Below are 26,658 nucleotides of genomic sequence, written 5' to 3'. Positions count from 1 at the left end.
TTTCACAGTTTATTCTTTGAAAAATCATAACTCAAGTTCTACGTATTGAATGTTTGTCATTTTGGTTTTGTTTTATTTATTAAATTGAGCTCTATTTTTATAACCTGGTGTGGAATCTTTTTCTGTGGCGTTTTTACGGTTTGAAATGTTGCACAAATACTTTACACATCGCCACTAAGTTAAGCCTGACTGCTCTGTGCCAAGATACCAGAGGGTGAGTACAGGATAATTTAGAGTTTACTTGTGCCTTACCCTGACTGGGATTGTGTTTATTGCTTGACCAGGGCTTGTTCCCCAGTCAACCAGTAACCCAATTTCTAACATTCATCTACGAAAAAAAGCCCCGGCTGGAGACACGTCTTGTTAGGCACCTGAGATTTGCCATCAGATTAATCAAAGAGAAAACTAGGATATTGCCCTTGAATCAGGTAGTGCCTTGTATTCATTTAGCATAGTGTGATGCATCATAGGCCTTCATGATGTTTACTTTCACATTAATCTTTGTCCGTTTTCAGATAAAATGCTTGGGGTTTTGAGTTGGAGCATAGTTGTACCCATTCCCTGTGCTACCTTTCAGCCAGAAGGTCACCACAAGATTTTAATCTAATTGCATGGCAGTTTTAGACTACTTGTAGGAAGCTGGCTCTTTCTGTAATATATCAATAGTCCAGGGGTTCCCTTACTAGTGGACAGAGCTTCCTATGCAGGGGCTAGCGTGGTCAAAGAGCCTTAGACTTAACACAGAGACATGTGAGACATTTGCAGATATACACACAATGATTAATAAATGACAACACTACTCAAGAAAAAGATCCACACCAATTTATAAAAAGAGCAAGTATCTTTATATATGTTTAGGCATCAGAGAAAAATCATTCAGTTAAGTACATTTTCAAATATAAATTATTTTCTCTTTAAAAAATGGACACTGTGCAATATCTGAGTTGTGAAATGTTAACAATGGAAGAAAGAACAAGTTCTGCAAACAGGTACATTTCATCGACTTACAGAACCAATCTCCAGGAGTTAAGGTAAGTGATGGGCAAGGTCCAAGGCAGCACCTACAGTGCAGCCAGTGGCATAAGGGCGGCTGGAGGCAGGGTGCAAATCAGCGCCGGGAGCCCAACTCGATTCAATGGGGATCGGTCTCTGTTAAAAGAGGCTGCAGACTCTGGCTAGGAAGCCAGTTGGGCTGAACCAGATAATGGGTTCAGGCCTTGGGATGTGGGGACACTTTTGGTCCTCTTCTCCAAAGCACAGCGGTGACTGGTGCAGAGGTGTCTTTAGGCATCAGGCTATTCTTACTGGAGTTCAGGAGAGATGAAACCATGATGGGCTCAGGCTCTGGAGGGTTGGTGAAACCTTGTTGGCACCGTTGGCCTACTTCAGCTCGGGCCGGAGGCGACTGGTGCAGTGGTTGCTTAGAGTGCCGATTTTGGTGGTGCTGGAGGCCTCAGAGTCTCTTCTTTGGAGTTCCTTCTTGAACAGATCCACTGTTCATGGCAGGTCTTGAGTCTTTTTCAGAGGCAGGCAGTCCTCCCAAGTTTCAGGAGTCACCGCTGCAGGACGAGTCCTTTGGCATGGTTGTCGACGAGGGCTGCAGACATGCCAGCGGGGTTGGGGCCAAATCAAGGGCTCTCTTTAGTCTTCTTCTGCTGCTTTCCCAGCTCTACAGTGTCCTCTTTGTTCTACGGTCATCAAGGTCCCTTCCTCTGGTGCCAGAGACTCCCCTAAGATCTGAACTGAATTAAGGGATGTTAGGATAGTGTAGGGTAGTAGCCAATGGGCTACTGTTCCTTTGGTTCACTATGCCCCTATATTACGAATTCATGTGGGAAGTGGGCATAACCCTGTACAAGGTTTCCTAGGTAGGCCATCACAAAGATGGCTACCTCTGAAAAGTGTCTCGTAGTAAGCCCACCTGAGAGGTGGCACTAGCCTGGTGTGGCATGACTACCCGACTAGCTAATTTTCCCGCCAGTCCAGGTGCCAAGGGGGTTCTGGACAGTGGGGGTGGCTTCCTCCCCTGTGAGTGGGGGCAGATTCTCATTCTAAAGGCGGCGACTCCTTCGAAGCTCGCCTGCACAAGGAGGCTAATCAGCAGGTCATCCTGTGGGAGAGGGTGTTACACTCTCTTCCTGGACAGGCTTTTGTTCCTGATCTCTTGAAAACAAAAGGCTCTTACCCTAGCAGGTCAGAAACGTGTCTTGAGTGGCAGGCTGGCAGAAACCAGTCAGTAAGCCCACCAGAGGCTGGTAGGTTTTCAGGGGCACCTCTAAGATGCTCTCTGAGTGCATGTTTTGATAAATCCAACTCTAGCATCAGTGTGGGTTTATAAAGACGAGATGTGTGGTACCAAACATCCCTATTTTCAGTGAAGTCATCATGTAGCTGGGAAAATTGTTTTCACCAGTGTCCAGTACATGGTTTAAGATGGCTTTCCTGGTCACTTGCACTGGCAGCAATGGGGTGACCAGCACAGGGGCATACCTGCTCATGCAGATATGTCTTCACATTTAGTAGTAAGCACCCTGCCTTAGGTATGTCAGGCCTGCTGTAGGGGTGACTTACAAATATCATATGCAGTGATAGGTGATATGGCATACAGGGATGTGTGACAGGTCGTGTTTTTACTTTTGTCTGCACTAAAACACAGAGCCTTCAATGGCAGTCGTGCATGTGCTCGGCAAGGGGTCCCTTAGGGTGGTTCAATTCGTGCTGCAGCCCTTAGTGACATTCTTTAGTACCTCAGGCCCTAGATGCCAGAGTACCATTTACTAGGGACTTACAGTGGGTGCTAAAGGTTTGTCAATTGGGGGAACGATTGTACAGTTTTGGGAAAGAGCTCTGGCGCCTGGTAAGCATATTTTTATAGGTGTATTTTCTACTATCAGTGCACATCAAGTTCACATTTGGCACACACAGGATCACAAGAATATACATGTCTCTCATCTGGTTACAGGGATCTCGCATTTCTAGCAACATCAATATGCATCTGTATTGGGTCATGGCGCTGGACTCTCATTGAGCACCTGCCTCACTCCTCCCCTCAGGTGTGTGCACAGTTGGGCCAGCCTCCTCCTGGGTTGTTATTAGAGCCTGCGACCCACCCTGTGTATCATTAAGTTCTAGCCCATAGTACCTGAGCCAGGGACGCCAAATTTTGAAAATAATTTGGGGGCAGCCTCTCATTTTATAGGTCACTTGCTCCACCCCCATGTACATGTTCATCCCAGCTTTCCACTCCCGCAGAGTTGGGGCCTTCAGCGTTCCCCATTTTTTGGCTATGTCTCTCTTGGCCAATGCCATCCCCAGATTACACAGAATGAGACTTCGCCTGGGCAGGTCTATGTCTGAAGATATGCCTAACAACGCATACTTGGTATCTCTCGATAACTGAAACCCCAATATCTCCCTCAGCTCTCTCATTATTTAACCCAGTGCACTTTCAGTCGAAATCATATCAAGTACCAGGCAAAAAGTGGGGCAACCATGTCAAAAAGAGGCACTTTTCTACACTACTCTTATGAGGATATAATGCATCTTTATTTACCCCGATCTGGGCAACTGGATGATAAGGTCAAACAGGTTAAAAGGAACACTGAACTCTCTCAAGGGCACAGTGTAGCTTCATTATGAGCTTGCTCTTTTATCAAGCTGAGAAAAGTCATCCTCAATCCCTTCAAAAAGAGTTGTCTTTATTGTTGCCAATTTTGACAAATAAATTGGAAACCCATTCTTTTCAAAGAAAATGTTAATCAAGAATCATATTCTGATAGCAAAAGCAGTAGAATCTGTTCTAACAGCTTCATAATCCCACATTACTTACTTTCTTCAATATGGGCCTCTTATAGAAATGTCTCTGGCGACTGGCATCACTCCTCTCAGAAGATAGGCATGTGATCACTGGAAAATCCCAAGAAGAGGTTTGGAAAAGAACTCACAACTTCAAGGGAATGCATTTCCAGGGACAAATTAAACAGGAACCCCAAGGAGAGTGGCCTTCTGCCAACCAGAATGGCCGCATATTATCAGAGCTCAACATCTGCTGCCACATAGTACAATAGATATCCTACCAACTTGCTAAATATAGAAGCTGAACATGCAGTGCAAGTGGGGTGGGATTGCTGTCCCCCAACAACACTCAAGGAACACAAGAGGAGAGAGCTTGGAACTCAGTGACTGCCTTGATATCTGCACAAAGTTGACAAGGATCTAGAAGGTGAAGGAACGCAGTAGGAGGCCTGGTGAAATCAAGGGCAGCCACAATTCCAGCTTCTTCCTTGAGTCCGAGGAACATGCTGTTAGTATGGTGCAGTCCTTAAGATGCACGGGGGTTGTCTTTTTTCGACCTCAAAAAAAATACCACTCCCACATGATTGCCCAAACACAACGAAGCAGAAGACATATAACACAACAAAACCTAGAAAGGGGTTTCACTTTACAAAATGACACATCAAAGACTCTCTTTTTAGAATAAGGCTTGGGGTTTTATTTATGCAAAGCTATTTAACAGTAAGGCTTTCCCAGACCAGATGCAACATTCAAATGTATATAGAGATATGTAGGAAATTCCAAGAATGATGACAAGACTCCAGTATAGACAAGACTTGTTTATTGACCATCCACTCTCCTCACTGGAGAGTGAACCAACATTCCATTGTCAGCTTCAGGACAGGGGATACCAACTGGGGCTGAAAGGGAGGGGTGGACGGAAGGTACCACTCTGGGTTAAAGTTACAACACATCTCCCTTCCATATAAGAAAACAAAGAACAAAAGACAGGACCCACGGTTGTGGGTTTAAGGACATACGCAATAGATACAATGGGGGCTATAAGAACCCGTATGTTACACATGTGCACTTACAATGTTATCAAAGCTCCACCATTGACCATTTTCAAATTGAACCACATTCTTTAGCACTTTAGCAATTTTGCAGGGTGGGAAGTATTTACTTTGGGTGGCCCCCACTTTATTGTTCCTCCTGGCTTGTACCATGTCACCAACCTCCCACTTGCAATCCTTCACACCGTGTTTATTGTCATACCACTGCTTGTACTTGTCTTGGTGTTGTTTGATTTTTTCTGCTGCCACCTCCTGATCCACTTCCCTAGCCTCACCCCCACTTAACCAGCTGGGATTCAACTTTGTACAAGGTTCTCTACCCTGCAACGCTACAAAAGGTGAAATGCCCGTGACCTTGTTAGGTGAAGTGTGGTATGCCCACAGACACTTCCTAAGTGATCCTTCTATGTCATGTCCACTTGAGGCAGCTAACTGGATATGCTCCTTAATGATCCTGTTTGCACGCTCGACTAAGCCATTGGCTTTTGGGCAATACAACGCTGTAGTCTCATGCCTTATGTCCATTTCCTTGAGAAATACACGCATTTCTTCTGAGGTAAACTGCACCCCGTTGTCAGTTACCAATGTCGCGGGAATGCCCTCTTCAACGAACACCCCATTCAAGAACTCAATCACCAACTTGGTGGTGACACTGTGAACAAACTTCTGCTTAATCCAATGTGTAGTATAGTCAATAAGGACCAGCATGAATCTCTTCCTTTCTCATTATTCCTGCATTGGTCCGATTATGTCCATGGCCAGCTTGTTCCAAGGTTTGGTAGGCACCTTTACTGGGAATAATGGTGCCTTTTTCACTGTCTTTGATTTGTCGCTTCTGGCACACGCTCCACACTCCTTGACAACTTGCTCAGTCATGGCGTCCATCCTGGGGAACCAGAAACTTGATCTCACTCTGGCTTTAGTAGTGCTTCGCCCCAGATGGCCCTCATGCGCCAAGTCGATAACCTTCTTCCTGAGGTCCTTGGGTGGTACCACTCTGTCATTGCGGTATATTCTTCCTCCAATGACACTTAGTTTGTTTCTGACCTCCCAATAATCCTCAATGCTTGCATCTAGTTCGCTTTGCTTATTCGGCCATCCTTTTCCCATATATTCTCTTAGGGAACATAACTCTTTGTCGTTCTCCATATTATCCTCCCATTCCTTTTCTGTGATAGCAGGTATCTCCATCATTAATATGGGACTATCCAGAGCTTCTTCTGTGACCTCCACATCATGTAATGGCGACCTTGACAGGACATCTGCAATTTTGTTTTCCTTGCCCGGTACATATTCTACATTGAAGTTGTAATGTTCCAGTCCCAGGATCCATCTGCTGATGCGAGGTGGGCAATTTTCTAGCCCCTTGACAGTGAATATGAAGGTGAGTGGTGTATGGTCGGTTCGGATGGTGAACCTTAAACCCCACAGGAAAAACCTGAAGTGTCTTACTGCCCAGAAACAAGCCAGGGCTTCTCTTTCGATTACAGAATAGTTCTGCTCAGGGTTTGTGAGACTCCTTGATGCGAATGCGATGATCTTCTCATCCTTCCCAACCTTCTGTATCAAGGTTGCACCCATGCCCTTGTTTGAAGCATCAGTAGCCAGAATAGTTCTTTTGGATGCGTCGAAGGTACCTAATGCCGGTGAGTTTATTAAATCATCGTTTAGTGAGTTCACCGCCACATCATGTTCCTCCTTCCATACGAATTCTTTGTCCCTCTTCAAGAGCTCTCTCATTGGTTCACACTTGGCAGCAAAATTGTCAACATATTTGGACATATACTCCATTAGCCCAAGAAAAGATTTGAGTTCCTCTTTATTCTTGGGACTAGGGGCCAGATGTAGGAGCCATTTACCGACCGGTAACGGCCGATTTCGGCCGTTACCGACCGGTAAATGGGTTTTTGGTATGTAGGGGGCATATTTTACCGAATCAGTAAATTTACCGAATCGGTAAAATATCTAATCGGTATTTTTACCGATTCGGAAACTTTCAGATGTCGGTGGGACTCTTCAGAGTCCCAAAGGCCCTACAAATTCGGTATTTTACCACCCAATCCAATTGGGTGTTAAAATACCAAATTCAGGTGTGCATGCACATGTGTGCATGCACACCTAGCCATGTGACAGACAGACATGCCCTTAGGGCATGTCTGTGTGCCACATGGCTCACATGCCCGTCTTTGGGGTGCTTGAGGGTGTCAAAGTGACACCCCCTGCACCCTTGCTAAAATCGGTATTTACCGATTCTGAAATTACAGAATCGGTATTTCCCATTGATTCCTATAGGCTTCAAAGCCCATAGGAATCAATGGGAAATACCGAATCTGTAATTACAGAATCGGTAAATACCGAATCTTAACAATTCGGTATTTACACAATCTGTAATACCTACATCTCCCCCCTTCATATTTACCGACTCTTAAATACTGAATCGGTAAAATTCGGTATTTAAGAGTCGGTAAATATGAATTACCTACATCTGGCCCTGGGAGCCTCTTTTACCGCCTGGACCAGACTGCCCTTGGGCCTGAACCCATCTTCTGTTATCTTATGGCCCAAATACTGTACTTCTTTTACTTTTATTTTGCATTTTTCTTTTTTTACAGTAAGTCCCGCATCCATGAGTTTTCTGAAGACTTTCCTTACTCCACTGTCGTGTTCCTCCTCTGTCTGTCCGTAGACAAGTATGTCATCTTGGAAACACATAGTGCATTCCACCCCTTCCAAGATCCTCTGCATTGCTTTCTGGAATATGGCGGCGGCAGATGCCAGCCCAAAAGGCATCCTTTTAAACATGAATGCCCCAAACGGGGTGATGAACGCTGTGAGTGGTCTTGACTCTGGATGGAGCTCAACTTGGTGATATGCCATGGATAGGTCTATCACGCTAAAGTATTTTGCCGGACCCATGGTGCTTAGCATTTCATTTATTACAGGTAAAGGATGTCTTTCTACCCATATATTGTCATTTAGACTGCGCAAATCCACACAGAGACGAATTCCTTCTCCACTTGATTTGGCCGCGATAACAATCAGTGCCAACCATTGTGAGCAGTTTATTGGTTGGATTATGTCTAACTCGCATAACTTGCGTAACTCCTCTTCCAGGGGAATTTTTAACTTAAGTGGCTCGGAGCTTAACTTGTGTACAACTGGTCTAGCATTGTGCTTCAACTTGATCCTATGTTGGAACATGTGCAAACATCCTAGCTCCTCTTTAAACAGCTGCTTGAACTCTTCGCAAATGTTTTCACTCTTCTGGGACTTGTCTGTGAGCAGGACTTGTTCAACGCTATTGGGGTCTAAAATGATACCCAGCTCTTTCTGGTGGACCCACCCCAGTAAGTTGGACCCTGATTTCACCACATACACCGTCCCATAGGTTTCCCTGTCCTTAAAACGTAACTGAACTTTTTTCATGCCTACCAGGGGTATTACTTCTTTGCTGTATCCTGTGGGAGAAATGTCAGGCCGTTTCAATTCATTCACATTGCAATTTCCCAAGGACACAAAATCATCTTTGTTAAGTAAGGTGTATGGTGAGCATGAGTCTGCATACATTTCTACACGCTTGTTGTCAATGAACACATCACATTTAGGATATATCGTGTTTACAGTTCCATCTAGATCCTTCAATTGCAAAATTATCTTACCAATTCTTTGCTCAATACACTTTACTTCCTTATTTGCACCCCTCTCCATATTCCTCTCCTGATCTCTGGTGTGCAATTCCCCATCTCTACAAACTCTCGCGAAATGCCCTCTCCTATTACATTTTGTACAAGAAACATACCTTGCAGGGCATTGGTATGATGTAGCAAAATGGTTATTGCTGCCACACCTGTAGCATTTGGGTCCCCTCTCCTTAGTTTCACTTCTCATACTGTAATTTTCATTTGACTTCACCTTGTATACATCATTGCTGATCTCTTCCTTATTAATAGAAGCCACCACCTCCCCGTTAGGTCTCATTTCTTTTATGCATCTTGCCGTAGGCTCAACTGACTTAGCTATTTCAATAGCTTCCCTTAACCCTGGGTTTTTAGCTAGCAACTTCTCCTGGATGCGTGGGTTATTAGTGCACCTTACCAGTTGGTCCCTTATTAGGGAATCTGTTAAATTACCAAACTCACATAGCTGAGTAAGACCCCACAGCGATGCAATGTAATTTTGCACTGATTCTTGTTTACCTTGGCATCTCTTGAAGAATTTATGACGTTCCAACACCACATTTGTTCTGTCCCCAAAATGTTTTTCCAATCTGCTCATGGTCTGCTCATACACATCCACATCAACGTCCTCCTCCCCTTCCTGTTCCTGCATAGGTAATGACTCATATACTTTGCGCCCTTGTCTACCTAAGTTATGCAGCAAAATGTGTTTTTTCCTTTCTGCCTTGTATTTCTCACCCCCTACCGCTATGAGGTATGATTCAAATAATTTCACCCACTCCTTCCAACTAATCTCTGGCTCTCCTATATCATTCAGGAAAGGTGGGGGTTTACTCATGCTTGCAGCCGCCATGGTTACCCAATGTAAATTACCCCACAGGAGGATGACTTAGGGAATACAATAACCTTTTTTTTTCCGATCAGACTTGTATATGTGAACAATTTGTATAGAATTACACTTGTAAACAAAGCTTATGGGACTACTTTGGGGGATTGCAATGGTAAATGGAGTAACCCCAAGGAAATTCTCAAGTACTTAAACGATCCTCTCAGCTTCTTTGTTTAGGTTCGCCGATCCTTGTCCAGGAAAACATTCATGGCCAGTCACCCATTTCATGAAGTCAAATTACATGCTTTACACTCACCAACCTGTGTACCGAACGTCAGAATGAACAGAAAGTTTCCACTGTGTTCCTTGAGGTAACCCACACACTGTTCTACTCGGATTTCCAGCTATCCTGCTTCACCAAAACTGACACGCAGAGCTCTACGATGACACCGGCATAAAACTTTTACACAGATAGAAAATGCCCGGCCCTCAGTAGCTGGAGCGCCGGGAGCGTCGAAATGGTTCCGGTTTCAGTCAGCTGATGCCTCACACAGTCTGACTGAAGTTATTCCGCAGGCGAACGCCGGGGCTGCTGGCTAGGCTTCCTTTTCCGACATGTACCGCTTGTCAGAGTATGTTGAATCTCGTGGGTGCTGACTGACAACGACGACAGCGGCGCTTCCTGCAGACGATTTTACGCTGACTGACCGTCTGAGGCACAGCACAGCGCTTCCCCAAGACGAACCTGGTATCGACGGACAATTCCTTTCACCTCCACACGCCGCTTAAAAGCAAACCTCCACCCGTTAACTGTCAGGTACGTGGCAAGGGTGTTTCTTTTATGCCTTGAGTGTTAACTCCGCACCAAAAGTAGGCAAAAACCACATATTCACTATGTACTGGTGCTCACTCGGGTTCCTTACAAGCCACTTCTTTCATCCACTTGGCAAATCGAGTTAATTAAGATGTACAATGCGGTCGATTGCATAGATCACCGGAGACACCAAGAGGGCACACAGCATCACTACAGACAGTCACTTGCAATTCCTTACGCTCTACGGGATGATTTACGAACCTCCCTCTGCTTTCCGTGGTTACTTTTCTCAGAATAATTTCACTTAAACTACTGCAGCCACAGTCTACCGCAAGGTGATAACCCTTTGCCTTGATCAGCTCCTAGGACAGTACCTTTTGTTTTCTACATCTTCCAACCTTGCTTCTTTACTTTTTTTTTTCCTTTCTTTTTTCCTTCGTGTGGAGAGCGTACTCAAAGGGGAAATGGTCAACTTCTGCCCCCTGCGCAGTTCCGTCGCCAGTGTAGGAAGTTCCAAGAATGATGACAAGACTCCAGTATAGACAAGACTTGTTTATTGACCATCCACTCTCCTCACTGGAGAGTGAACCAACATTCCATTGTCAGCTTCAGGACAGTGGATACCAACTGGGGCCGAAAGGGAGGGGTGGACGGAAGGTACCACTCTGGGTTAAAGTTACAACAAGATATATATTTAAATGCAAGCAATAAGAACACACTTGGCAAATGTAACAGTTAAATGCATGAATAATAATAATAAAATGCACAACATAATAATGGATGTCCTGCAAGAAATCAGAAAGATATATACACTAAATACATCAAATGATTACTTTGGATGTGCACTCTGACTCACTCACACATCACAAAGAAAACACCTCAAATGACCACAGCCACTGGAAACTGCACAAACACCCACGCATCACAATGGCACTAGTCAGAAACAAATCACCTTATCGGTTGTTCACTCAACATCCTCGCCAACTCAAGCTGGAGGAGCCCGTTAACAGCCAGGCATGGACTCTTGACCGGGACTTGGGTTTCGTTCTTTTGTGACGACATGTCTGACCCACAAATGAGCTCCTAAGCTGCCTGCCAAGACTCTCTGCCTTTATAGTCTCAAAACACACTAAAAGGTTTGAGAGTCTTTCCTTCCGCACCAAGGAATCTTACTGGGATTGGCCACCTTCCATGCAAGCATTCCAGGGCAAAAGGAGTTCCCATGTTCCCTCTACATTCTCACATGTTCCAGCCTTTATCTTAACGAAGCTTACAAAAGCCTTCCAGGGTACATTCAACAATCTCTTCAAAACAAAGCAAACTTGAACGTGATTAACCCAAACAACCTGCAAACACTCTGGGGGCCTATCTGTGCACGCAAAAAAGCTCAAACAAGGCAGAGTCAGAATTCAGAATGACTGAGGCCATGTCAATAGTAAGAACTTCATAAAACTTCCCAGTGTACAACACAATGAACATTTATCCACCACTGCCTATAGCATCACATACTTCATCTCTCAATGTACAACATAATGCACATTTGAGCACCACTGCTCATAACACTGCACTTCGATACCAAAAGGTACATTTCACACCTCTTTCTCATGCTTTCAAATGCACATCCCACACGTTCTTTTATTGGCAAGCTGTTCTACTTGCTCCCACTTTAAGACTGCAAGATTACATGAAAGGCATATGTAGAATGTCGTACATTCATGCTAGGGTAAAGTAAAACACCAACGTCAATTAAAATAATGGTAGTCAAAGGTCATCATGTGGTGTCAAACCATAAGAGTGCCTCTAGCACTACAGGGGTGCTCCACTGTAAGGTCCAAAGTACAAACGTGTGTTCTGTGGCATTTAGCGGTGGCGGCTGCAATGAAGACCCAAAATGGATGGGTGTGGAGAACAAAGCCTTGGCGTAGCAAGGGAGGGAGTCTGCTTTCCCTTCTCTCCAAGATCACAGCAAGAGATGCAAGCATCTATACTGTCAAATTCCTTGTCTTCTGTAGTCTGGGCTTGAGTGGGAAAAACAATTGTGTTTGCTGTGAGAGGGCTGGGTAAGCAGGATACTGTATGCTGGTAAATGTCTAAACACCTTATGCAAAAGCAGACAATGTTGCTTATCAATGAGAGAAGACATGGATGTGAACACAATGTTAATGTAAATAATTAAATACTCCTACATTGATGTGCTCTCAGGGAAGAGGAAAGATAAATAAACTGTCATAGTGCTTGCAGATCTGGATGCAGTTAAAAGGATGCGCTGGTGCCTGCATACCATGCGGGCCGAGGGTATACTGTTGACACCAGTTCACAATAGATCTGCCTTGGAGGGATGTATGAGTTGCAGTAAATGACCCAGAAGTAAAAAGTGTGAAAGGAAAACTCATCCCACAACTCTGTATGGACAAAGAGTCAAGACCATTTGTGGGGGAATACAGAGTAAATTACCGTTTGACCATGAAAAACAATCCAAAATATCTGCTTATATTATAGCTGAGGGCTGCCAGCACTACTCAAAAGAGAAGGCTGCACGTATCGAGATATATCCTAAAGGAAACGAAAAGCAACCTTCAATTTACAGGAATGAAGAAATCCTCATCATGTGAGTGGTTCAACTGAAAGAATGATTTGTTAAGCAACATACCACGTTGGATATCGATGAATGTTGTAAACCTGAAATAGAAGATGGTGCTGTTGCAAGAGGAGAGACCACTTGGCATATATAAAGAAGGAACTCTTTGCAATGAAGGGGAAATATAAAAACCTCGAGGCTCCCTCCAGTTGAAACAATATCCTTATTATGGACCTACTTCAATCCAAGACAATGGGAAAAGCAGATAATTTTGTTGCAATCATACAAGGATCTGCTGAAATGCTCACACGTCTATGAACTGTTTGTGGTTGAAACAGCCCACACTAGCTCTGAGGCCACCGCGGGGCACTACCTCATGACTGGTCATTGCCAAACCGTTAAACTACAGAGATCGGGATACGGCGCTCCGGCTGGCTAGGGAAAAGGGACTACACCAGTACCAGTACCAGGCAGATTGACAATATTGCCATGTAACTGAAGAAAAATATTGTAGCAGCATTCATGAGTAAATGGGGAACAACCAAATTCCCTTGCCTCATATAGTCCATACTCCACATGTGTTGCATTCTATTGACTACTGAACAAACGTTGTACATTCAGACCCAAATGGCTGATTCTTGATTGTCACAGGCAATTGTTTTTTATGTATTGACAACTCTAGTCAATGGTTATGGCCATAACTCTGACACTTGCAGTCTGCCACTAGCCAACACAATATAACCTTTTAAAAAGTAGTAATTTTAACTTGGTTCTAGGTACATAACTTGAAAGGTCCTTTTCTCGGTCTGCAGACTACCCAGTGTATGTGAACAAGCGCTATGCAGTGTTATGGAAATGCTGGGAGTAGTGGATGCCTGGTGTATGAGATATATGCAAAACCAATGTTTTTCTTATTACTTGTTGGTACACCACACTATATCCAGAGTAGACTACTGTCTGGTCTCTTCGAAACTGGGAGCAGGCATAACAGAAATCATATACAATCTTGGTTAATCATATCCCAGTACTGTTGGAATTGAAGATCCCTCTTCAGTGCTCACCTCAATGATTCTGAAGTTTTCCTACGGATTTGTCAATTGGAAAGGGTTTTATAGAATGAAATACGGGCTGCTGTTCAACTATTTGATATCGGTCGCCAAGATAGCAACCATTTTGGAGGCATTTAAAGTGCAACATGTGCAGTAAGCATTTCAAAGCCAAGAAGGGGTCCTTAGTGCTATTCACACTCAGTTGCAAGAGTTAGAGACCCAAATAGCTGACCTGGAGGAATTATATGCCAAGTCAAGAGAGAAGGCAGCTTACTTGAATTTGAAGCTGCTACCATATAGAAAATGTATGGACAGAGAAATGGCTTCCTTATCCAAACATGCTTGGGCTAGACTTTACAACAAGGGCAAGAGGCCTGAGAACGTCTCAAATGGCTATTCTATGTAAGAGGATTGGGGTGCAAAATATGGTCACTGAGATTGAAGATTATCAGGCATCAAAGAAAATGATAATGCTGGAATATTTGAGGAACTCACTATTACAGACTGCTGTGTTCCTCAGACTTTAGTGTGAATGACGCACCGTTAGGCAAATAACTGGAGGAAATTACAGTAGCTAGGCTCGAAAATCCATCTCCAAAACCATACTTCTGTCACCCATAGATGATTTGGCTGGAAGAAAGGTCCCAGGTGCGAATTGCCTCACATCCAAATTTTATAAAGAGTTTAAAGATCTGTTAACACCACATCTGCTTGGGGTGTATAGGATAGCAAACACAAGGAGATGACGGACGGAGCGCTGAAACTTTTCAGACACTCACCCCCGTCACAGATCTGGGTTGAATCCATCATCGTCCTTTAGATCACTTTGCCACCCCAGTTCAGACCCAGTCATATGCAAATCAGTCTTCACCCTGCTCCCCATGGGAACAGTCCAGCCCAAACTGCCAAGCCAGCTGTTCCCTGGACCGGAAACAAGCATCTTGGGACCGGTTTCGGGGGAACACCCTTCATCAGCCAGGTTTAGCTTGAAAATACATTGGCAATCCACAACTTGTTGGCTTTGCCTTGACTTGTATGTTGACTTCACAGCATAAGCTGAGCCATCTGTACACAACCTTCGTGTCAAGCAGTGCAGAGATATTATACAGATAAAGGGTTAGATTCCCAGCTATCAGTGCTCAGGCATTCCCGGAGAAGCACATCTGGTGTGCATCCAGTAAAGTCTCTGGAGCTCCACTTATAAGCTTAACAATCTTCTTGGGAGAAGCATCTCCCTCTCTTCTTGCAAAGTACTAAACCCCGTAGTAGAATTTTCAGTTTCCACAAAAGGACATTTGTCTTTCAAATGAGATATACAAAATCATTGGCCATCTACATAAGACTGGAGCGTGTATGCCATTTAAAAGGTTTGTTTCTCGGTCCACGTAGGCAAGATGGCCGCCGGTGCTCCGTAGGGGGCAGCAGCCTTTGTTTCACTCTCCCTGCTCCTATCCTGAGAATGAAGCTGGACATTTGAGTAGGATGAGGATGGAGAGGATTGGGAGTTGCTTGGATGGAGTATAGCTGGAAGTAACCTGCTACAGAATTTAACTGGTTATTGCGGCGATGGTTAAGGGATTTTCTATATTGGTGATTCCTCATATCTGGCTGCAGGCAGAGTTGCATTTGCCAACATAACAGAGCGGTCTCTTGAAAACTGCAGCGTCCATAATAAAGGAGGTGTTTGTCCACCTTTTTGCGACCTGGAGGGCTACTAGGTGCATCATGGCTCCTAAGGCGCAGAGGCCACCGAAAGAACAGAATGATCATCAACAGAAAGAGGAAGAACCCGGGGTACAAAGTGAGCCCGATATCCCTGCAGCGAATTTGAGGGCAAAAGCTCGTCACAGAGCTCAGGTACGGAGAGAGGCTGCAAGGGAGCGTGAGCTGGAGCGCCTCGTGGTAATCGAGAAAAGAAGAGAAGACCATCGCAAAGACTTACCTGGAGGAGGTTCGGCGGATCCTGTTGTTGAATCCATCAGAGAGGCGATACTCCGCCAGCCTCTGATATTTGAATCCTTTTCACCACGTCTGGAGCGAGCTTCGTCAGTGTTGACAGCGCTGGTGGGCAGGCCGGCAGATCCGATGGAGCTGGGGGCTGAGACCGATGAGATTGAGACGACTGAGCTCTCGGATCTAGCGGCATTCTCCCTTCCACAGGATCATCCAGAGCTGATGGTGGGCCCGTCGGCCTCTGAGACTGCTCTTGAGACTGTCCCTGAGACTGCGCAGCCAGCGGTTGTATCAGGAAGACCGGAGATGGTAGATACTACCGCGGACCTGGCCCCCGCAGTAACGATGTGCGTTCAAGGCTGTGCTCTGATGGGAGCAGCTGCGGCAACAGCAACGGCGGCAAAAGAGCTTCCTGATCTTGATCTCGACGAAGTTACAGAGCGCACGATAGGATCGTCTTTTAAAGGCGGGTCTGGCGGGCCTGGTGACAACGCTACGGAAGGCGGGGTTAATGGAGGCGGAGTAAATGACGACACCACCATTAAACTGAACTTAGACAGCCTGCAGCAGGTTGTTGAGGCACAATTCAGCGCACACCTCGATGAAGGATTGAGCATACAACCTGTTAAGCAAATATTTGAAGTACAGGGAATGCCAGACAGTATGCTTAAAGAAACAGAGTTGACTCCGAGTAAGCCTGACATATCACTACCTTAAGTCCAATATGTCCCTCACTCTGTCACTCATTCTGGTATAAGTCAGCAAGGTGACACGAAATGGGCTAGATCAGACACAGGGCTGCATGAAGTAACTGAGTTTTCGGACCAATTAACTGTGCAGGTGGATCTGACCGAGGTGGGAATGGAAATGCCCTCTAGGCTAGCTGAAGCAGATGCAGACCTAGAAGTAGAACTAGAAGTATCACATAATGGTCAACAAGGGGAAGAAAAAATACAGCCAAAGGGAATTACACCCGCTCTGTCATACACCGTAAATGAGATAGCGGCAAAACATATGATTAATCCTGGTACTGGTTCTGGTGCTATCCCTAAGGAAAATAGAAAAACGAAGCCCTCTAGAATCGTTAGATCTCTTAGATCGAAAGATCTCTTATTACAAGACTGTAGAAAGCATGACCAGGAGGGGGATAAGAATATAAGCAATATCAGACAACTTTCTGCTGCGGGACAACGTAGGGACGAGTGTTCTTTAATATGCGATGATGATGACAAAGACGGTGGAGAGGAGACTGACGAAACGGATGAAACGGATCTAAGTTTTACCTCATCTCGAGACCATTATTCGTCAAGCAGTTCCGAAGAATCAGAAGATCTTTCCTCGGCAAAATATAAATATAGGGGGAGAACTCACTCAAGATTCAGTACACTAGGTGATATACCACAGAGAGGACAGAGAGTACAGAGAGTACAGAGAGGTCGGTCAAAAACCCTAGACTGCGATAACCTACCCATTTCGCAGAAACATCCAGATGGTGCAAGGAGTGTTGATCCACAAGAAGTGAAGATATGTAAGGAACGGGAACAACCTCAGGCTCAGGCTCAGTACCAGCAACAAGTTTCACCAGACTCACACAACGCCACGGATAGATTTGATCTTCTACTCACCACATTGAAACAAATACAAGGGGAAGCACGACTCGAAAGTAAAAGAGCGAAACGAGCGAATAAGAAAATACAAGAATCCCTATACAAAGTAAACGAATTATACGCTGAAGTTACCGGTAGATTGATGGAGGTTGAGCAGAGAACTGGCAAAATAGAAGACGAGGTGGCAAAAATCCTGGAATTTAAACAGGAACATGAGAAAACTGAATCTGATATATTGTGGAAACTGGAAGACTTTGAAAACAGACAGAGGCGAAACAACATAAGATTGCTGGGGGTGGAGGAAGGGAAAGAGGGCGGTGATGTAAGAGCTTTTGTGGTGGAGTTACTAAGAGGAGCCTTTCCAGAGATGGACAACTGGGACTGGGATAAAGAAGTCCAACGAGCGCATCGATTTCCTCTGTCGCAGAAAAAGGGTAATGTGAGTCCAAGAGCTATTCTTGTGTATGTTGGTAATTATATGATTAGAGAGGAAGTAATTCTGAAGGCAAAACCATTTAAGAAACGCACATATAAGGACATAACTTTTTTTGCTCTCCCAGATTTTTGCCACACAACAGTAGAGAGAAGATGGCGCATGAGGCAACTTATAGTACCATTTCAAAATCTAGGGTGTGAGGTTTATCTGCTGTTTCCCTCTCGCCTCAAAGTAGGATACAATGGGCAGTTCAGAGTATTCTTCTCTGAAATAGTGGCACAGGAGTATTTGTCCTTTCTCCGAGAAGAGAGAACACATAGGGAACGGAACATACATACCAATCGGATTGAGGATATAAGACAGGTACCTCCCATAACAAAAAAATAAAATCCTAAAAAGTCTGATGAGCTGCTTACAATTCGAATAAAGGGTACTAGAAAAGGGAACACAGGAGAGTGGATGAGGGAGAGTCCCCAGGGGGCTGGGCTGTCACACATAGGTCAGGATTTACCTATTTGCCAGTAAGGGAGGGAGGGTGAAGGGGTGGGAGGGACCAGGGGGGGAGCTAGGGGGGGCACAGGACACGGCACGATACATAAAAGAGAGAAGTATCTTAGCAACAGAAATAAATGAATTGAGAGAACAGGCCGACAAGCGAAAACCTGAAGAAAGAAAGACAAGGAATAACGATGATAGAGTACTCATAAGATCGTGGATAATTAGGGTGAACAGGAGAGTAGTTGTGGGGAAAGGTACATCACAAGCCAAGGTATGGGTGTTAGGTGTTTAACATGGAATGTGTGTGGTTTGAACGATGCCCAAAAAAGATCTAAAATATCGGTTGCCTTAAAACAAATGAATGTGGATTTTGTATGTATTCAAGAAACACATGTTATCAGTACACAAATATATTTTCTTAAAAATCTAGGATTTCATTTATTAGTAGATTCAAGTCAAGGGGTAAAAAAAAGAGGGGTAGCTATCTTAGCTAGAGATAAAAACATTTTGACCAGGAAAAAAGCACAGGATAAATGGGGAAGATGGGCTATGGTCGAGTGTTTGATAGATGGAGAGTGGACACCGCTTGTAACTGTTTATGGTTCAACGGAAGATGACCCCGAAATTTTTCAATTTTTAGATGTGGAATTAGCCACCTGGGCACCGAAAATCATATTGGCTGGAGATTTCAATATAAATGGTGCAGACGGATTAGGATTGGGCTCTTTTGGAAAATATAAAGGCCGAAAAAGGAGAGTCAACCAGGCAATACATAGTTTAATTTTGAACAATGCTCTATCAGACTTATGGGGGAAAATAAGACCGAATAATAAAGGTTTCACATATTATTCAGCCCCCCACCAAATTTGTGTAAGATTAGATTATTTTTTTGTTTCAAGCACCAACATATCGAATGTAAATATTGAAAGGCTGCCACGTATTCTCAGCGACCACAATCCCTTAATACTCACAATAGCAACAAATACTAATGCTAGACAATACACAAACTGGACCTTTGAAAGAGATTTACTAAAAGAGGAGAAATATATAGAACACATGAATAAGTGGGTTAGTGATTTTTTCGCTATTAATAGGGATAGTGCAGAACAGGGAGTGGTATGGGACGCTTTTAAAGCAGGGGTACGGGGGAAACTAAGAGCTTTAATTCTTATAAACGGAAGCAGGAGCAACTGAGGAATGCAGAATTATACGAAAAGGTACTTAAAGCAGAGGAGGATCTAGAAAAATGTGTATTAAATGGGACTCCAATGGATAATGCCCTGATAAAACTAGTGAAAGTAAAAGGAGAGGCAGAGAGTCACATAGCTAGCAAAGCAGGGAAAAGTTTTACTACTAAAAGAGAGAAGTGCTATGAACTGAGTGAGTCAGTGGGGAGAATTTTGGCTACAAGAACAAGACAGGAAGAAGCAATGGGAACAGTGAGAGAAATCAGAGATACATCGGGCAGAGTTCACACAGACTCGAATGAAATAAGGGAAGTGTTTAGGACTTTCTATGAGAAGCTATATGACGACGAATTATCAGGGAGAGACACAGACAGAAGTAGAGAGGATATACAGGAGTATCTACAGCAGACCAGGGCAGATATATTGGATGAGGATGATGCAGACGGCTTAGAGGGGGCATTGCTGGAAAAAGAAATTAAGGAGGCAGTATGGAAACTTCCCTCTGGGAAATCAGCGGGCCCTGACCAAATACCTATAGAGTTCTATAAAGTATTCTGGGATATTTTGGAGAAAGACTTAATGATGACTATGCAGGGCGCTCAGTTGGGTGTCTCAGTTCCCAAATCATGGGCGAGTGCTGAGGTGGTAGTAATAATAAAGAAAGAGAAAAACCCGGAGGAACCAGGATCTTATAGGCCCATCACCTTAATGAATACAGATGTGAAAGTATTCTCCAAGGCACTAGCGTCAAGACTTGCTAGAGTAATACATAAAACAGTAAGCTGTGCTCAACATGGATTTATACCTGGAAGAGGCACTACCCATCACATACGCAAAGTAATAACTCTATTTGATGTGACAACAGTTACAGGAGACCCGATGGCAGTAATGTTATTAGATGCTGAAAAAGCATTCGATCGGGTCTCCTGGGAGTACCTTTGGTGTGTATTAGAGAGGATAGGTATAAAACAGGGATATCTTAAAGCAATAAAGTCTTTATATTTAAACCCGGTAGCAACTGTACGTGTGAATGCTGGTAATACGCGACAATTCCAAATAAAAAGGGGTACAAGACAGGGTTGTCCCTGCTCACCGCTTTTGTTTGCGATATATATGGATCCATTAGTCCGTAGAATAGAGGCGTCTGTGAGGATCACACCTTTAACCACTCTTATTGGGCACTGTAAAATCTTAGCCTATGCAGACGACCTTGCTGTAATCACTCCTAATCCTACTGAATCTATAGTGCACGTTGAAAGTGAGGCGGAAAAATTTGGAAAGATATCGGGTTATAAGTTAAACACAGCAAAAACACAGATAATTAAAAACCCTTATACTATTTGCACAGACATTCGAGTGGTGCAGTCAGGAACATATTTAGGGGTAACTATCGTGGCAGATTTGGATTCTTTAGTAATTAAGAATACTTCCTCATTAATTAAGAAAGTAGAAAGAGATTTAGATAGATGGGATAATTTACACATGTCAATTGTAGGGAGGACGAACATAATAAAAATGTTGATCCTTCCAAATTTTTTATACTTATTTAGAGCCATACCTTTGTTATTTGATCTTAAATTTTTTAGAAAACTAGAGCATATTATAAATAGATTTATTTGGGCAAAGGGGAAAACCAGAAGAGCCCTTAGATTTATGACACTCCCAAGAGAGAGGGGAGGGTGGGCAGTACCAGAACTAAAGCACTACTACTGGGCGGCAGCTATTCAAAATATGATAGGTCTGATGGGAGGGGCAGAACTAGAAGGCTGGTGTGAATTTGGAACACTGGCAATATATGGACTAACCCTTGGAATAGAAGTGGAGAATGTATTCTTGAAATTTACAGAGGCAAGCTATTACAAAAAGACAAAATTCAAGACCCTTACAACAGCAAATACAATTTGGAAAAACTTCAGTAAAAGAGCTGGCCTGGGGAAATATAATCTATATACTAGACTTACAGATAATCCAAACTTACCACAAGAGATCTTCTCGGGTTTGATATTTGGTGAGTGGGCAAGAAAGGGAATCACAAGAATAGGGGATATAATGGGATCTCAGGGGTAACTTCAATTTTCAGAACTGCAGAGTAGATTTAATCTACACACCAGGCAATTTTTTTAATATTTACAAATTAGGAGCTTCTTGCAGACCAAAAAGGGAGGCCCAAGGGGATTTATGCAAGATCCGGTTATGGAATTGATTCAATTGGGGGAAGACTGCACTATTAAGAGGCTATACGCTGAACTGATAAAATCAAAACAGGACGATTATGATAAATGGAATGAAAAATGGAAAGCAAACCTTAATATTATTGGGGAAAGCTTTGGCACCTCTTTGCAATATGGATACTCCCTTTTATGCTCGGCACCATTGCAGGCGCAACACTATAAAACGTTATATCATCTATATTATACTCCTGCTAAAATAGCACAATGGGGGGGCACTGTGGGTATCACTTGTTACAGGTGTGGAAGCTGCGATGCAGATTTAAAACATGTATTTGCAACCTGTCCTAATCTAGATACACTGAAAAAAGAAATAGAAGGTTTTATAAATACCATATTAGGAACTGAAATGGTGCTAACTCCCGGAACTATATTACTAGGAGTGAACATGGAGGAAGGTCAACAACTATCAACTGGAAGGGAATTCTTATTTGTAGCACTATCAGTCATGAGACTATGCATAGCCTCTGCATGGATCGATCCTACTCCCCCTACTTTCCATAACTGGTTGGCTAAATTATTAACAACATACAATGTGGAGAAAGAGATATATGCACGGAAAGGGAAAAGGGGTAGGAATCTGGCTAAGTTAATCTGGGGCCCAATTACAAGATGGAAAGAGGGTGAAATAGATTAAAAACCCCATCTGAATGAAATGAGATCTAGCAATGACACCATATATGGATATTGAAGAAAAGTATTGTATTATAATGTTGGACATAAAAGATCGAGAATACACAGATGAGTTCGAATAAATGATATATAAGCAAGAGTATGGAATACTGTAGAAAAACATCTCTTTAATTTCTTATGATTAGTCCTTAATTAGGACTTTGCTGTACTTGTACTTTTTGTTTTCTCTCTTAAGGTGCTGCATTTTGTTTTTTGTAATAATGCCGTGTCCTTTATGTAACAAAAACTCTTAATAAAAAGATTTTAAAAAAAGGTTTGTTTCTCACAAAGAGTCAAAAGATTGTTTTGTATTTATGTTGAATTGGTATGTACCTTTGCATTGAATGCATTAGAAGGCGACAGTCAGTCGAGTAAAAAAAAGCGGGGAAACTACCAAAATGCATGGTGGAAATCAGTATGAATGTCACCGTCTTTAGTTCCTCTGTCTTTCCGAGTTGTACTTCCTTACTCTATGTGAACATTTTCTCGTTCCTCTTTGTAGGTCTGCTCATTGAAGCATTCTGATATGACCTTGCAGTTCTAATGTATACCGATTTTCTCACTCCTAATCCCAGGTTTCTACACAGAGCTTGACCGCGTGAAAAATCTGCCCTACTGTGAAACAGAGACATTTGTAATCGGCTTTGATCCTCGTGGTGCCAACCTTCCTCTTGGGGATGTGCAAGTCCTGCTGCCCATCAAGGTATGATGCAATCGGCAATGAATGAAGCTCCATCAATGTTCCCATCATGGCATTCAATGGAGCAAAGTTAATTGCATACAGACCATTGGTAAAACCGAATACCTCTTCACTCCTTTTGGGAAACTATGTTAAAAATATTTCTTCTTTCGCTCCTTGATGCTGAATTTTGGCAGCTGAGCTCTTTTTCTTGTGTTTTCCAAAGGTGATTGGAGGGCCTGTCTTTCATGTCAGGCTGAAGGCCAGCGTCACCATGCCCACGCTCTCAATCTCATGCGAGAAGCTTGAATTCAGTGATGTGCAGTGTGGGCAGTGCCAAGTGAAATACATCCAGCTCCACAACCAGTGGCCAGTCGTCTGTGAATGGTCTGTCAGTAGCCAAGAGCAGCCAAAGCAAGTAAGAGGAAAACTTTAAAGTTCAGTGTTGCAGTTTTCCTGGACGCAAGCCCCTGTGTCCAGGAAAAGAAGGTGCAATCTGCATTTAGGACATTATTACTTAGTTGCTTATCTGCAGTGGCCCATTCTATCTCCCTTTTTCTATCTTGTTCTTTTTCAAAGCAGTTCACTCGGACAATGTAGCTCTTGTTCGCTCTGTAGTAAACTGCAGTCCTTAATCCTGTGATTTCTTTCTGTTCATCACCTCCAATGCCTGTCAACATACAGTCTGTTGCCTACGCAGGTCGAACTTCGGTATTATTTCTGTCCTTTCCTGCCTGACGACTTGTGGCACCTTACCTCCTTGTGCAGCGCCGGGCTTGGCTCCGCCACATCCTTCCGGCAATCGACTGGCCGGGCTTGGCTCCGCCGGTCGAACTTCAATTCCCAGCAGCCTTCAGGCGGAATTGACGACGCGAGTATCCAGCACGCCAGGAGGCGCATAAAGCACCGGCAGGGGCCGAGTTCTCCGTATTATTTCTGTCCTTTCCTGCCTGACGACTTGTGGCACCTTACCTCCTTGTGCAGCGGCCGGGCTTGGCTCCGCCACATCCTTCCTGCAATCGACCGGCCGGGCTTGGCTCCGCCGGTCAAACTTCAATTCCCAGCAGCCTTCAGGCGGAATTGACGACGCGAGTATCCAGTGCGCCAGGAGGCGCATAAAGCACCGGCAGGTCCCTCGTCCCGCGAGGACGCGCGCGGGACGCGCCGGACTAAGCCCGGACAAAGGGCGGGCCCTCTGTGGCCCTCAGTGGCTGAAGTAGGCTGGGCTGGGCCCATATACTTATATTTTCTTATTGGACTTTTTTTCTTCTTCTTTTTTTAGCTTTTTAATCGTCATTCATGCTTATATAGACATTGACTTGTTCACTAACATTGGAACTCTGACTCACGTTATCCAATCGTTTTATTTTATATATTTTAAGCTGTTAAGTATTAGCTTTCTTACTGGCACTGTGTTCTGACTTCGTCTTGGATATAATACTAAGGATGACTGCTAAAAAGTTACGCTCTGGGAGACTCTTGGGGGGAAGGTCATGTCTAACCCCCTTAGAAACAAGGAGTCAAAAAAACTCCAAATAAAGGGTCATTGCCAGCTATTCCAATTATGGGAAAAGACTCTGGATAAAGATCTGTTGAAGGAGGCTGACCCTGAAGAAATTATAATAAATAAGAACTCAGGGGTAGCTCTTTCTCTTGGCGCAGATCCTGTGGTAATTAGTAAGAGTCCTGTCTTGATAGAAAAACGGAGTCCCGATTTACAATCTGGTGAGGGGTTCAATCTAAAACCGGGAGAAAGCTCTGGTACTGCTAATGTGATTGTTTCTAGAATAGAGAATGTGCTTCAAAATAATGTCCCCATAAAGATTGACTCGTATTTGTCTAATGATTTAGTGGGACGTATCCAGCCAAAGGAGGCATATAATGGTGACTTCCTAGGGCTAGATATTGACTTGGAGCTGTGTGGTCGTTACCTAGCAGAAGGTTCACTTAAATTATTTGAACCCACTAAGACCCCGATTGGCATCATTCCCTCTGGCTTACAGCTTTATAGTAGCACCCCCTCCCTTAAATCTCAAGATTCATCTACACAGTCTAACTTTTCAAAAAGCCCTATGCTTAATATTTCAGGTATTGATCCTATTATTCCACCAGGCTTGGATAGGCATGAAAAACCTATTTCAGAGTCATTGATTGTTTTGGAACATCTGTTGTCCTCGATATTACGACTATTGAGTAAATTTGTGGGAAGCTCAGACTGTGTTTTGGAATCCGTCACTCAAATATTAAAGGCTCTATTGCTTAGAATTCCAGAGAAGACACTGGAACCAGATCCTAGAGTGGGGGCGCAGGAACCGGTGTCCCCGGGTGCTTCTCCTCCCGGAAATAATCCTTTGTGCATGCCTTATAATTCTGATCAAATTATTTCGGGGGTTCCAGCCAGAAGTGAGCCTCCTTTAGTCCCTAAATCTTCAGCTTATAATTGTATAAGGGATTCTGATTTTGAAATTGTAGAAGAAGACGGGGTTTCTGCAGACTATAAACCTAATAAAGCGCTCTTCCCAATTTTCATGCCAGAATCCAAGGGGACTGAGAATGAAGAAAAAGAAATAATAGGGAAGCACAAAAGGTGTAGAGGAAAAAAGAGAAAGCCAATTCGCAGATATAGGAAAAAAAGGGTGAGACAAATAATATTTGAGAATTCCCAAGAACAATCAACTGTTCTACCTAGTATGGAAGAACCAGGTAAGGGGTCCTCGAAGCAAGATTCTAATATTTGTATCCCCAATATCCAAGTACCCTCTGCAGAATGCAATAAAACTATCCCTATTGTGCTATTCCTACTATAGGAGGACCGCCCCTAGAGGGGGGGAGAGCCTTGAGTCTCCTCCCAAAAATAGAAGAGACAAAGTTAACATCACCTGTCCCAGTTGTCCTCAATCCAGCGGCTCCCATTTTTTATTCCCTGGTGGAAGGTACAATCTGTTCGCAAGAACCACGTGGAAAAATTGCGGAAGATTCTGTAGATACACTGATTCTTGATTTTCTTCCGTTGTTTGACCACGATGTGGCATTAAATAGAACATGGTTACTTAAATGTTTTAGAGATATAGAGAGTCTAAAATTAATCCAATCAAATGATATTGATTTGGTTTCTATGTCAAGAATTGATAATACATCGCATACTAGGGTAACGTTCTATTCTAAGCTAATAGTGAACCTCATCTTGAATCAAGCTGAAAACTTCCAAAGTCGAGGTATTGATGTGATACCTGTCTTGCCGAATGGTGGAGATAGACTTTGCGAAAATAGACCTTTTCAACGGGGACTGGGACAAGCAGGTCACCCCCCTCTTTTTGAGGAATTAAAAATATGTGTATTAAAAACCAAACGGCTAGTGTCCCATGTAATTTCTGCCCCGCTAAATATTGACACCACTTCAAGAGAGGATAACCAACAATGGAATTGGCTTCCTGGGGCTCTGTTAAGTAAATCAAAAGATAACCCAAAGCTATTTCCTAATCTTTAGCAGTAGCTTAAAAATTCTTTCCTGGAATGCTGCGGGGTTCAACAATAGTCCTGAAAAACTACAATATCTTCTTTCATTGAACCCCGACGTGATCTGTATCCAAGAGACCGGGTGCAC

At 43.6% G+C, this 26,658-nt stretch overlaps 1 protein-coding gene across 2 annotated transcripts in view; it reads left to right on the top strand.

Annotated features, from left to right (window-relative positions):
- The window catches only part of HYDIN (HYDIN axonemal central pair apparatus protein), a 3,619,565-nt gene that overhangs the window by 1,305,642 nt on the left and 2,287,265 nt on the right, over positions 1–26,658 (top strand). For both annotated transcript variants that reach the window (XM_078670948.1, XM_078670947.1), the window contains exons 33-34: positions 22,951–23,078; positions 23,281–23,472. In XM_078670948.1, the coding sequence (XP_078527074.1) occupies positions 22,951–23,078; positions 23,281–23,472 (320 nt within the window). The remainder of the gene's footprint in view (positions 1–22,950; positions 23,079–23,280; positions 23,473–26,658) is intronic.

This window comes from Lissotriton helveticus, chromosome 12, assembly GCF_964261635.1.
Source record: "Lissotriton helveticus chromosome 12, aLisHel1.1, whole genome shotgun sequence".
In the NCBI taxonomy this organism is placed as follows: Eukaryota; Metazoa; Chordata; class Amphibia; order Caudata; family Salamandridae; genus Lissotriton; species Lissotriton helveticus.
Note: the sequence above shows the minus strand (reverse complement) of the source record. Positions and strands in the feature narration are given on the sequence as shown.